The sequence below is a fragment of the Clytia hemisphaerica genome, unplaced genomic scaffold (genome assembly GCF_902728285.1).
Source record: "Clytia hemisphaerica strain Z4C2 unplaced genomic scaffold, Clytia hemisphaerica genome assembly, whole genome shotgun sequence".
NCBI lineage: Eukaryota > Metazoa > Cnidaria > Hydrozoa > Leptothecata > Clytiidae > Clytia > Clytia hemisphaerica.
The window spans coordinates 1,321,988-1,335,393 of NW_027104356.1; the positions used below are offsets into that span (position 1 = coordinate 1,321,988).

The 13,406-nt window shown below is 37.0% G+C and overlaps 1 protein-coding gene across 1 annotated transcript; it reads right to left on the bottom strand.

Annotated features, from left to right (window-relative positions):
* Nucleotides 1-4,945: 4,945 nt before the first annotated feature.
* LOC136818170 (uncharacterized) lies at nt 4,946-12,165 on the bottom strand. Its single transcript, XM_067074530.1, has 4 exons — nt 11,478-12,165; nt 10,452-10,511; nt 6,099-6,254; nt 4,946-5,894 (listed from the first exon to the last, which is right to left on the bottom strand). The coding sequence occupies exons 1-4, from the start codon at nt 12,085-12,087 to the stop codon at nt 5,701-5,703; spliced, it is 1,020 nt and encodes a 339-aa protein (XP_066930631.1). The 5' UTR covers nt 12,088-12,165; the 3' UTR covers nt 4,946-5,700.
* Nucleotides 12,166-13,406: the final 1,241 nt, after the last annotated feature.

The following is a 13,406-nucleotide window of genomic DNA, read 5'->3' on the forward strand; positions in this document are numbered from 1 at the left end:
CTGACAGAGCTTGCAAAATTGCAGAAAAGAAAAACAGAAAGTATAGCTTGTTAGTTCCTCTTAGCTTAGTTAGTTCCTCTCTACTTGTACCGATCGATCGTATCCACTTTCGATGAAGACGCCGCTTTTCTTTATAGTGAGGTCAGGTAGCACATAAAAACGTAAGAATACTTCAGATGGTGATTAAAGCATGAAATCTGGCACAGATGATCCTTAGAGGGTCTAAAATTTAATTTTAAACAGTAACACCAAATTTTGCCACCTGGCCACCTGCCAGGTGACGTCATCAGGTGGCTGGGCAAAAAATTATTTGTTTGAAGATATTCAAAATCTGATGGTTCCAGCGGAAAGAGCATGAAATGCTGATAAAAATTGAGGTATAAAACATGCCTTGAAAATCTTCCTATTAAAAGTTATGGAGGTTGAAAGTTTTTTGATGACGTCATCATAAGCCTTTCCAGGCAAAACTTAAAAACCTCGTAATTTTGGTACAAATTGACCAAATGTCATGTTTTATACATGAATTCATATCAAAATTCATTGCTGTTTCCGATTCCGATGTTCAAATTGAATTAAAAGCTTTAAATCCTACAGAATACTAAAACTTAGATTTTGAGCTTTACAAGGCAAATCAACGCAGCGTTCTCCCTTCAGGAGCACAGTGTACAGCCAACTATTTTTTTTTTTTGATGTTTTAAGACTTCCTATGTTGTTTAGACCCAAGCATCAGATGGAACTTCAAATTTTGACATGAATTCCCCTCTCAGAGGGGGAACTTCTCAAAACAATACGTCATAAAATATTCTGACGTTACAAAGTTACACTGCAATGCAACGACTTCAAAAAAGAAGAACGAATGAACTCTGACGTTTTGTTTTTTAATTTTTTTTTTTTTTTTTTTTTTTATTACGTAATCTTTCGCGTTCGAAAACCAGCCAATGCCAGGGTATTATCTAGCGCTATCAGTAAGAATCAAAAAGCTGATAATACGCAGGGATCGAGGTTGGGGTTTGCTGATTTATTGCAAATCTTCCTCTTTTCCCATAGACTCGTTTTGTTGCTGAAAGTGGGACAAATTCGGCCCTTAGTTCCAGTAATTTTTCTTGAAACATCTTCCAGAAACCATTCACTTGATGGTTTTCAGCTCGGACCTTGAAATCGACTACCCATCCTGAAGACTCCAGGTGTCTTTTCATCGCCGCAAAATCTGCTTTATTATAATTAAACCTCTCCGTTAACACTTCTGGGTCGAGATAGCATTCAAATGAAAATGAGAGTACGCTATGGTCACTTTTGCAAAGAGGAGCTAAGTAGTTGATTTTATTGACTTGGTCTTCTTCATTAGTGAGTATCAAATCGATTAACGATGGTTCATCTGTTCCTCTGGGTCTAGTCGGCTCATCAACGTGCTGGAAGAAGAATGTGTCCCTCAAGGCATCGAGAAACTGTTCATCTTCCTTAGTCGTGGGGTGTCGACCAATACTCCCAGTTGATGTCTTTGTAATTGAAATCTCCAACAATGCATTTATGAGTATACTTATTATTCATGCCAATTTCCCTAAGTACACTAAGTAGTAGGTTAAGTGAAGCATTATTTTTTGCAGATGTCTCTGTGTTGGTAGGACTTCTAAACATGCACCCAAATAACAAAGTGTCATTACCTTGTAACTTAATTTCGACCATGCAAGCTTCTTGGAATTCACTCTTGAATCTTGTTTCGACAACAAGATCTTTTATCGATTCATGTGTTAGAATGACGATTCCACGGCCAACTTTATTTAGTGCATTCGTTTCGAAAGGTGCTGAATATCCCTGAATGGAAAAGTCCTCAATGAGACGTTCCCTCTTCCAATTTTTCGGTTTTACTTCTTATTGCTATGATGTGAGGTTTTGATTTGGTAACTATCTCAACAAGTTCTTTCTTCTGTTTCTTCGTGAGCTGATCAGCGTTCGTGTATATGATGTCTAGGTTTTTCCGAACGTTCTGTAACTTCTTTTTAGGTTTTACTGTATTACACCCGTTTTTTGAATCTCCTCTAACGCGCCAAACCCACTCAGGATCATCCAAGTTGAGATCTTTTGCTTTATCTGCCCATTCTTTGAGCAGTAGCCTCTCTGTTTCCCGGGGGGGGGGGTACTAGGGCAAAATGGGTTACGGGGACGCCTGCTGGTCAGGGTACCTTTTTCAACCTCCACGAGTCCCAGGTAGGGTCGCAAAAACACCAAAATAGAAAAATCAGTCCCTCGTAGGGTGCCTTTTTTTGGAAAATTTGGGGAAAAAGTAGAAAATTTTGGAATTTCAGTCCCATTCAGGGTCACTTTTTTTCGCAAATTTTGAGTCCCACGTAGTGTCCATTTTTCGAACCTCAGCGGAGCACCCCCGTCGGTCGACAAGGGTAGTACCCCCCCAGGCTCTGTTTGTGTAAGATCTTCAGTTACACTGACTCCTTTGTATTTTTGGTTATCTTTTAAAGGAGCCAAATTACGAAGGAAAGTCATTTTTTCTTTTTTCCGATCCAAGGACAACTTTTATTGGTCTTTTCTTATTTTCAGCCTTTCTTCCAATCCTTGAAACACTCTTTCCATTGGTGTTGGAATCTTGGACAAGTGCATCTAACAATTTTTTGTCTCCATCACTGGTTCCTTCGTCCTCCTGCTCGTCTACACCATGGATTACAATATTTTTTTTGACGTTGGTCATGGTCTTTTTTTCTTTGATCTCCTCATATCTGGCTTCCTTGACGATGGATTTTAAGCCACTCGTTAACATCGGAGTGTTTGAAGCTTTTGTTACATTGGCATACGATTTCTCTTGGGTTTCAACCTTCGTTAGGGAAGATTGAATTTCTTCTAAGATATATGATTTGATGGTCTCCCCGAGTTCACTGATCTGCGATTCGATCCTTTTGTTTTAAGTTATCAAGTAAATGTTTCTCAAGTCCTCTTTCTCTCATGAGCCTCTCCATGGTTTTATTTTTTCGCTTAGTTCGGTTTTACTTTCTTCGATTTTCTCGATTTTTTCCCCAAGCCGTTTGCGTGATTGCAAAAGAGATAAAGTTTGGGATTATTTGGACAGTATGTCCTTCCTGTGAAATACATATCTAGTCTTTTTATAGTATCATGTCTTCATCTCATCGGGATCTCATCACATTTCACCCCGTCATCACTAACGTGTCCCGCTTTCTCACATGAGCTTTCTTATATAATGGTTCAACAAAAGTGTTGTTGTTGGTCGACGAATTCAGCAGGGTCTGGTAAAAAATACCCAAAAAATCGGTATCGGAACTGCAAGTATTTTTTTACGGAATTTCGGAAGTTTTGGCAAAATTATTCGGTATTTCGGAAATCACAAACCCCGTACACCCCCCCTCCTCTGCTCCCTCCCCGGGGCGGACATGTTTTCTCTTTTTGTTTGTCTCAAGGTATGCAGACGATTTGAATCCAAAGAAGTTTGTATCTGGGGGGTTCAATGATGAATTTAAGGGCTCTGACCATAGTGAGTTTTTAATATTTAATATTTGCCTCGTACAAAATATAAATTTCTGCTTGATGTAGCACACAAAACTGTGGCATGTTATACATTTTGTTATCCTTGAGTCTGAAAATTTAAAAATTGCAATGAAAAAATTTGGCGAAGAAGAACATGAAGACTTTTGCAAAGAAGAGTATTTCAACTTTGAAGAACTTATTTTCGGCGGAGAAAAAAAACATTTTGAAAAATTTTGCGGTAGATGGTGTATCTTTATTCAAACTAAAAATATATTTTCGGAAAATTTTTCTAAAAGCTTATTTATTTCAAAATCTTGAAATTAGTGCTTTTTGACCCATTTTTCATCCCAATTTTTCATAGAAAAACAGCCATAACTTTTGATGCATTAATTTAAAAAATGTTCCCGAAAAATTTAAAAATTTAATCCTTTGCGGACAGTTTGAAAAAACTTTGAAACAAAAAGGTTAATTACCCATTAAAAACTCACCAATTTTTATAAAAGAAGGTAATGCCACATATTATTAATAACACCGGAGCTCGATTTACAAAGAGATTTGGAAATAATAACGTCTTTTTAAAGTTCATAGCGTCATTTTTGCAATTAAATTTTTAACTACTCTTAAAGGATTTGATTAAAATCAATTTATAAAGCCAATTCTTTGTTAAAAGTGTTAAAGAACCTAAAACATGATTTTTATGCTCAAATACTAAAATCAATTTTTCGACTATGGTCAGAGCCCTTAATCTGTATTTAACTTGGCATCAGAAAATTTTGAAATTATTGAAGAAGAACGTGATGAATCATCTCGGTGTACTTACATCCCTACTTTTCTTATGCAAACCGGAAACCCTTTCCTAGTTGAAGATGAGACCTCTGAAGAAACTATGAGCCCCCCCCCCCTAGTGGTAACTTCACGAATTTTTTTGTCAATCACGATCACGAAAAACAGCAAAAAACTTGGATAATCATGCATGTCCAAATCACGTATCACAGCTCAAAAAATCTTTCAAATCACGATCACGTTTTGACCTCTCATCACGCTATCACGAAGAAAAAATTTCCAAATCACGTCACATCTCTATTACCATGTTGAATTAAGTGAAAAGTTGTTGCAGGATCTTTTTGAAGGTTTTTTATCGATAGATTCAAATTTCAAATGACTATGAAGGAGGCCCCCTCCCCCAGGCACCCCTAATCACGCCATCACGCAAAAAGAATTTCTCCATCACGCAACACGAAAATCGCTAAAATTTGTCATCACGCAAAAAATAGCGAAAAATAGCCCAAATCACGCACCACGCCTCAAATTTTTGCCCTATCACGCATCACGCAAAAAAAAAACTCTAATCGCGCCATCACGCAAGAAAAAAGTCCCAATCACGCCATCACGCAAACCGCTGGGGGGGGCCTCATGAAGGATATAAAGTTGGCCGAGGAGAAGAATAACGCTTAAGTTGAGTGCAAACAGCTGTCTCTAAACTGATTTATATACAAAAATACAAAAGTTCATTTATAAATTTAAATTTAAATTTTCTAGATATAAAATATAAATATGAATTTATTTCAAGTTATACCTATGTGCAATATCTTATTGTTTTATCAAAAATAAATTATGCAAAATATGAAAAAGGATAAATTAATATATCGTATGAAATCATCAAATTTATAATATTTTGCATTATGTAAAGAAAGTCAGCATTCGCAGCATAAAAATGACTTTTAAAATTGCACCCTCGCACAGTACAGCTGAAAAGATTGGCTTGGAGATTAGCCCAAGAGCTGAAAATGTTTGAAGGGTGCTATCCTAAGCAAAATTTTAGGGAAATTCCGAATATCCCAGCCAAAAATAGGCAAAGTCGAAAAAATACATTTTTTGTAGGTTCGTGATAATGCTTAGCATATGCTGAAATTTTTTGCCATATTTGAGTCCAGAACAGATTCCCAGGCTAAAATGAGTGCATTTTCCAATAACAGCCAATCCTTTTAGAGCATCTTGACAAAGTTCTCGGTCTTCCTGGATACATTAAAATTTCCTACAGCGCAGTTTGATTTTTTCAACCCTTTACAGATGCATTTTGGATATTTTGCTTCTATCTACTGTGCGGCACAATATGATTGTTCAAAAATTGACAATTTACTGGTGCCTCTAACTGTGAAACAATAAAAAAATCCCTAACCAAGCTCATGTTAAGTATATATTAGATATTGACTAATCGTTTTTGAAGCATTTGAGGCTCAATCCGAAAAGTATCCAAAAGATAACAAGCAAGCTGAATGCTAGTTTGAAATTATCCACATCACAAGGGAAGTTATGCAAATCGTCTTTCCACTCGGTCCAGTGATTAAAAATGAAAGTACTTCCCCAAACTTGAACACCAAAAACACACGCCCATAGAAACACACCTACAAGTTAGAGTGATAAAACTGTGAACTTGGTGAGAGCAGAGTTGATCCATTAAATTTAAAACACCAAAGGGGCTAGAGAAGAATCTTCAACCGCCTTTCTCGACGGATTGAATCTAGCCTTTTCTTTTTTTGTTTTTTCTCCATTGTAAATGGGACTTATATGGGGTTTGTAAACGGGGGTTGTTAAATTGATCAGCTTACCTAGATACATAAAGAACTTTGCAGAGGAATTTTCATTAACTTCGTCCAAAAAGATGTAGAGGCAAATTGCAGCGAACGCCAACATGGTCACTCCACCTGACGTCATCAGGAAATACGAAATGTTAGGATCAAATAAGCAATCCTTGTCAAGAAATCCTATGGAACAAAAGTATTGTATAAATAAAACGGCAATTCCAGAGGAATGGATACGTTTGTCACACTCTTCTCTGATTGGAGCAACTAGTAGGGACCTAGGCGCCGCGGCGTATTGTTTTCCGTCAGCGGTCTAAACCCAACTTCAGCGGTCGAAACCCAGCTTAGCGGTCGAAGCCCAACCTAACGGCCGAAACCCATTTTACCGGTCGAAACCCATGTTGGAAATGGAAGGGGGATTTTTTAGCGACCGAAACCCAACGCAGGTGAGTAAACAAACTCACAGTTGAATGATTCTTTTGTTTTGATAGCCCACGAACGAAACAAGATATCCTAGCGGTCGAAACCCAAGAATTTTCTCTTTTATTTGCTTGAAATACTTTCGCGTATGGAACATTAAACTTGAGAGAAGTTTTGGGTTGATACCATGATTTTTTTTTTTTTTTTTTATTTATTTATTAATTGTCTTTCAGGCTCTTCCATATTTTACAATGGCTATTCGTCCTATGTAAAAATAATCATATTTAAATAAAAAGATAATTATATTCTATGAAAAAAAATATGCTGTAGAAACAAAACACACAAAAAAAACAACTCAAGAATACTGACAAAGCTCACAAAATTGCAGATTGTAAAACCGTAAAACTGTAGAAACAAAACACAAAACAGAACTCAAGGATACTGACAGAGCTCGCAAAATTGCAGAAAAAGAAAACAGAAAGTATAACTTGTTGGTGTTGTAGTGGTTGATTAGGAAAAGTTCGGTTGAGTTGTAATAGTATTGAAGTAGCTAATCCTGCGAAAATTTCAGTGTTGATCAGACCACCAGACTAAAATATCAAGTAAATATTGTAAGGTAAATATTAATAATATAACCACTAGACCTCATGATCATAGAATCTACAATATATTGGCTTGAAATAGGAAAAAATTTGAAAGTGAGTGAGGTGCCAAGAAAAAAAAAAAAAAAAAAAAAAACGGACACGACCCGAAAAACGTTGCTAAGTCTTGAACATGATGAGAAATTGTAGAGTTGAATACTGCTAACTCGAACGAAGAAAACTATAAGATTAAGTAATGTATAGATTGCTGTGAGGTTACCGATTGTAGAAAAAAAAAAAATTATATATAACGTGTATAAAATATTGCCAGACTATGATCTAATAAATACTTTTTTAAAATATTGCGAAATTTTTTGTGATCAGGTTCTTCCCTGATCGCTTTTGGAATATCATTCAAAAGGCGACTTGCCTTGCCAACAAATAATTTTTCCGATACATTAGTCTCGTATTTAGATTCAACTTCCTCAACATTACGAGTATTACGTCCAGCGACTCTTAATTTAAAACCTTTTAAGTACGATGGAAACTCATCCTGGTGAATCGATTTGTGTGCGAGTTTCAAAAGTTCAAAATTAATTTGCTGCTGGATCGGTAACCAACCAAGCTGTACTACATCCTCGATTGTAGAATATCTCAGCGTCACAAAAGCTGCAATTCTGCATAGCAGTTTATCAAGTTTTTTCAACTGGATTTGTGGCAGGTTCCAGAACAATGAACAACAGTAGTGTAACTTCGATATAAGAAGGGCTTCGGCCAGTTGCTTCCGCAGACGAAAAGTTGCTGTACGACGAAGATAGCGTAGCACGTATAATTTTGCGTAAACTGATTGACAGAGTTTATCGATATGAGTTTGCCAATTTAGATTTTGATCGAATTGGATGCCAAGAAGTTTATAAACGGTAACTCGTTCTATCAGTTGGTCTGTGTGATAGATATGAAAGGTTGCGTGATCGGGGTTCATGAAATCGTGAAGGTTTGACATTCTCAGTGTTGACAGTAGCATGATTTTGTTTTTTTTTTGTTATTAAACGCCAGATTATTAGTGCTTGACCATTCTCTAAGTTGGTTTAAACGATGTGTTAAGTTGACGATTGAAGCTGGGAGGTTTACTGTCTTACAGTGTTCATAGATAGTAGTGTCGTCTGCATATTGGTTTTTACTCCCACCATCAACGTTATCTTGTAGGTCGACGGTATAAAGGTTGAATAGAATTGGTCCAAGTATAGAGCCTTGAGGTACCCCAAACGATACAGTTCCGTAGTCAGATTTTTTGTCGTCAATCTGGACGAATTGGCGACGATTACATAAGTACGAAAGCATAAGCATGGCAGCACTGTTCGAAAAGCCTATCTTTCGTAGTTTTACCAGTAGCGTTTTGTAATCGACGGTATCGAAGGCTTTGGAATAATCAAGAAAGGCGGCTAGTGTGACTTCGCTTTTGTTCATCGCACCAATGATGTCGTCTCGTATCTTCATTAGTAGCGTTTCGGTAGAATGACGCTTGCGGAAACCAGACATGGTTTGTTGATATATCTGGTTTCTTTCAATGTACTCAACGATCTGCTTTGCCATTAAACGTTCGTAAAGTTTTGATAAGATAGGCAAAACAGTGACGGGTCTGAATTGGTCAGGAGTGACGGAATGTTCAGTTTTTGGAATCGGTGTTACTTTACCGATTTTCCATTGCTGATGGAAAGTGGTTTGAGCGATCCCTGTGTTTATGATGTGAGTTAGTGGTGATGCTAGATGGTCGGCGATAGGTTTGATCAGCGATACTGGTAGATTGTCATACCCGGCAGAGCAGTCACTTCGAAGATACTTTATCTCTTTGACAACTTGATCATAAGTGACGGGTTGAAACTCAAATTCCTGATCAACCTCAGTGACGAAATTTCGAAGAAGATGTTGGATTTCTTCAGTGGAAGTTGGTTGCGATCCAAGGATTCTTGGTGCCGTGGATAGGTAGTGTGCATTTAGTACGGATGGTTGGATATTTATAACACTTTTTGTTGGATTGAGAATTCGATGAATCAGCCTCCAGATTTCTTTTGGTTTTTTCGATGAAAGAAGTCTGCGGTAGAAAGTCTTTTTAGTGTGTTTTATCTTTCTTTTTAATGCATTGCGAGCGTCACGAAATTCGTTCCAGTCGGAGTCTGATTGAGTTCGATGAGCAGCGATGCGCTTCTCGTGGCAGCTTTGCTGTAGATCGTTGATTTGTAAGTCTTTCATCCAGGGTGCTTGCGGACGAGTGACTTTGATTCTTTTTAAGGGTGCGTGGCGTTCGACGCACTCAAAGAGTAGATGATTGAGTGTGCTTAGACTATCATCTGTACAATCGGTTGCATAAACGAGATTGAACGGTAGGGTGGAAGCATCAGCTACGTATGTAGGTAAGTTGAAGTTTCTCATGTCACGTATTACTTTGTACCGTGGTTCGAATCGGGCGACACGAGTATTCAAGCAGGCAAACACGGCATCATGATCACTGACATGAGTTTGAGTTTGATTTTTTTACTTGAAAACTTGGATAATATATATTATTTAAAAGTAATTATCAATCTAACTATCACCTACCCTAATTGTCAGAATATTCCTATAGATAAATCCCGACGAAAAAGCTTGAGATTGACTTCTTTCGCTCGTGGGCTATCAAAACAAAAGAATCATTCAACTGTGAGTTTGTTTACTCACCTGCGTTGGGTTTCGGTCGCTAAAAAATCCCCCTTCCATTTCCAACATGGGTTTCGACCGGTAAAATGGGTTTCGGCCGTTAGGTTGGGCTTCGACCGCTAAGCTGGGTTTCGACCGCTGAAGTTGGGTTTAGACCGCTGACGGAAAAAAAATACGCGGCGCCGCGACCCCAATGCACCATCTGATAACACCCATTAGCCTATTTCATAGGATTCGTGATCTTAGTACATGATATTTTTCTACGTCACTGCAGGAATCATTTTTTAAAGTTATTATAAGTATTATAAAGGCAAAAACAATGAAAAAGAGTTCTTGAATTCCCAAGTCAATTGAACGATGATAGAAAATCAATTTTCAAAAAAAAAAAAACTTTCGCGAAGTCGAAAAATCGTGAAATTTACGAAATTCTTTTTGCGCAAAAACTTTCGCGAATCAAGACCTTAAATTGAATTGGGAACCTTTGTCTTTTGACTTATAATTTTAGGTTTTACAGATTTTCTACTTTGCCAAGAAGCTTTCAAGAGCATAAACTTTTGCGAATGGTTCTTTCAAGAAATTTCAAAGACATTTACTTTCGCGAAAATGGCTTAAAGTTTGTACGCCTAAAGTATGTAAACTTGGGAGTCAGTTCATAACTACACGTCATCCAAATGAGAAATGAACTCACCCCTCACAATCATGGCTCCAGGTAGAAAGGACAGAAAGCACCAGAGGAAGAAGTATTTCTCTAAAAAATGAAAACAAAAGAATAAAGCCTGTTCTACCATGTCAACATAATTATACTCTATTTTCTCTAGAGAGTGAATTTGACATGGTTGTAGTAAGAAATGAACTCGTCCTCAAGTTGAAGAAGTTCAAAAACCTGAAGCTGACTAGTGAAGAATTTCCTTTTTCTCTTTTTCAGGAGAATTTATAGTAAAAAGAACAATGGCAGTTCGAAAAAAGGTCAATATACAGGATGTTCCAAATAGAGTAGTGTGTGAGACCACTTATATAAGTAGAAAAATATTTTGTCAATGTGTATATGACAAAGCTACTTTTTTTAAAGCAACTGTAATTAAAACTTGATTACTTATAACATATGATAGAACAAAGAAACACAAAACGCAAAAAAACTGGTCTCAGTAAAAGAAATTTAAAAAGGGTACTTTAATGGGATAAACTTTCGCGGGGATTAAATTTCGCGGTTGGGCCTATCCGCGAAATTTAAAAATTTCGCGGGGACTTAATTTCGTGGGTGGCACTATTGGGTGTCAATATTTTCACGATTTTTTTACTTTCACTGTCAAATCATACAAGTTGGTTGTTGAAATACACATTATTTGCGCCTCTTTGATAAAAGTAACCATTCAAAAAGTATTTATTTGACATATTTTGAGTTTTGTTTAGAAATATTTCGCGGATAAGGCCCTTCCAAATTTCCATTGGGACTTAATTTCGCGGATTTTCGCGGATGACACCCAAATCCGCGAAATCCGCGAAATTTAATCCCCGCGAAAGTTTATCCCATTATAAAGGTAATACAAACTCATTTTTTCTACTTACACATAGAACTGGCAGTACTTTTTTTCGAGACACCCTGCATATAAAACTGCTTAATAATTCTACTGAATTTAGTTTTTAATAACGTCACGATAGTCGACGAAAAAAGACTAGAAATTTTTTTAAAGGCATAGTTGAGAGATATACTCACGAAATTTTTCTCTTTTTTCCTTCCCTGTAGCATTAACAGTATTAAGGACAAGCATAGAAGCACCTATGGTGGCCAAACTTGCTCGTCGACTGTTCGCACCCTGGTAGGTGGCATTAGTGACAACACTGGAGCGTCTACTGCTTTCAAGTTCGAGAGAGACTTCTCCCATACTTCTAGGTCTTGGCGGTATTGTTGATAGTTGAAGGAACATACTTCTCATGCTGTCCAAGCTATTGCTTCTCAGTCTGTTACTCACTAACCCATAGTCAGGTGGTGCTTCCGTTGTGAGCCCTGAAGGAGGGATGGACGACCTGGAGGAGGTGATATCAGTGTCAGACAGTGTTCTACTCCTAGTCCATGATGCGTCTTTTGGAGGGAGGTGTGTCGTTGGAGATATTGATGAGCTTTCCTCTGGTGGGTAAATAGGAGCTGACGGGTACAGTGCAGTTGTTGGTGGTTGTGGATATTCTGAAGGATTTGGCAGATCTGGGTTTGCACTAGGGATATAAGGGTAGGGAGGGTTGCTTCCTTCAGGTGGAGGCTGGCTACCACCTTGCCACGTGCCAGATACCACCGCATCGTATGAAGGAGGAGGGGGGTCTCCCATCATTCAAATTGGTCAACCAATAAGTTCAATCAATCCATTGTTTTTATCTAAATATGTTTCTGTATGTTTATCTTTTTCACTGAAGAAAATAATTAAAATATTAAAACCCCCTTGAGCGAAATTCCTATAGCTAAAAGATTTTTAACCAAACAAGAACATGAAATTTTTCAATAAAAAACGGTATCAATAATTTCCAACCTTATCATAGAGACAGTGTTTTCATGGTAGAAAACGTAGGTAACCTCATTTTGCTTTTGAAGAGCAAGGATACACGTTTTTTTATGAGAACAAACTATTTAAGAACATAAAAGCTTCGGTGACTAAAATCTCAAGGAAATCTTATAAAGAACAAGTTAAGAACATTTTGAGGCTTTGTGCGGGTTCTAAAACACCGTTTTCATAGGAAAATGGACAAAAATACTAAAAAAAATGCTGAAAATAAAATAAGTTAATCGTTAAGAACATTTTTAGGCCCGAAAAGTTAAGAACATCTGAGGGCTTCAAAAATTTTGGATGTTCTTATAAAAAAACGTGAACATGTGAAGGCTCAGAAAAATGCTCAACTGAACACCCAAGCCCTGAGCCCAAATGGTTGTCGCATATAAAATTGTGTAAAAATTTTCCAACAAAATTCCACAAACAAAGAGAATGACTTGACAGAGTGATTGATCAAAATTGGAGACGAATAATATGTAACTGTAAAAAAGGAAATAAAGATAGTGAGAATTTATGAGAGAGAGGGAAATATATGACAAGAGCCTTCAAGTTAATCAAAAGTAAAAAAAAGTATTTTGTAAAAAAAAATCTACTGTATTTAACAAACTGTTTTAATAAATAGAAAAAAATGTTGTTAAAACCATAATCCCAGCAACACTTAAAATTCACAACAATGAATTCAAAAACTTTTCAAAGTTGATCAGAAAATTAAATAACTCGATTTTTTAGACTTTGGCAGATATTTTAAATTCAGTTTTATGAAAAGCTAATCATGAATGGTATATCAAGAAAATGCTTTGCACGTTCTTAAGTCTAAAACCCATATACCAGGTCTGTTATTTTTGAAGAAAAAAGAATTCTTGTGGAGGTGGTCTAAAATAAAAACTCTTAGGGAAAATGCTGTAAGACAAAAAGTTCTTAACCCTTTAAGTGCCACGGTCATTTTTTTCTAAGTTTTTTAAAGAAAATTGCTAGTTCAAACTTTAAAGGCTCCTATCTCCGGATCTAGAAGCCTGCTGCGCGGACCTGCCTGAATGATAGAAAGGTGCCCAGTGGTAAAACTTGAAATTAATTCCATGGAGGACAGTATCAAGTAAATCAGGACC

Bases quoted from the DNA above. Each gene is read 5' to 3' on its own strand.
- LOC136818170 (XM_067074530.1), bottom strand. From the start codon at position 12,087: ATGATGGGAGACCCCCCTCCTCCTTCATACGATGCGGTGGTATCTGGC. The intron at 10,512-11,477 runs GTGAGTATATCT...TTCATTTTTTAG, and splicing joins GGAAAAAAGAGAAAAATTTC to AGAAATACTTCTTCCTCTGG. The intron at 5,895-6,098 runs GTAAGCTGATCA...TCTAACTTGTAG, and splicing joins AAAGTTCTTTATGTATCTAG to GTGTGTTTCTATGGGCGTGT.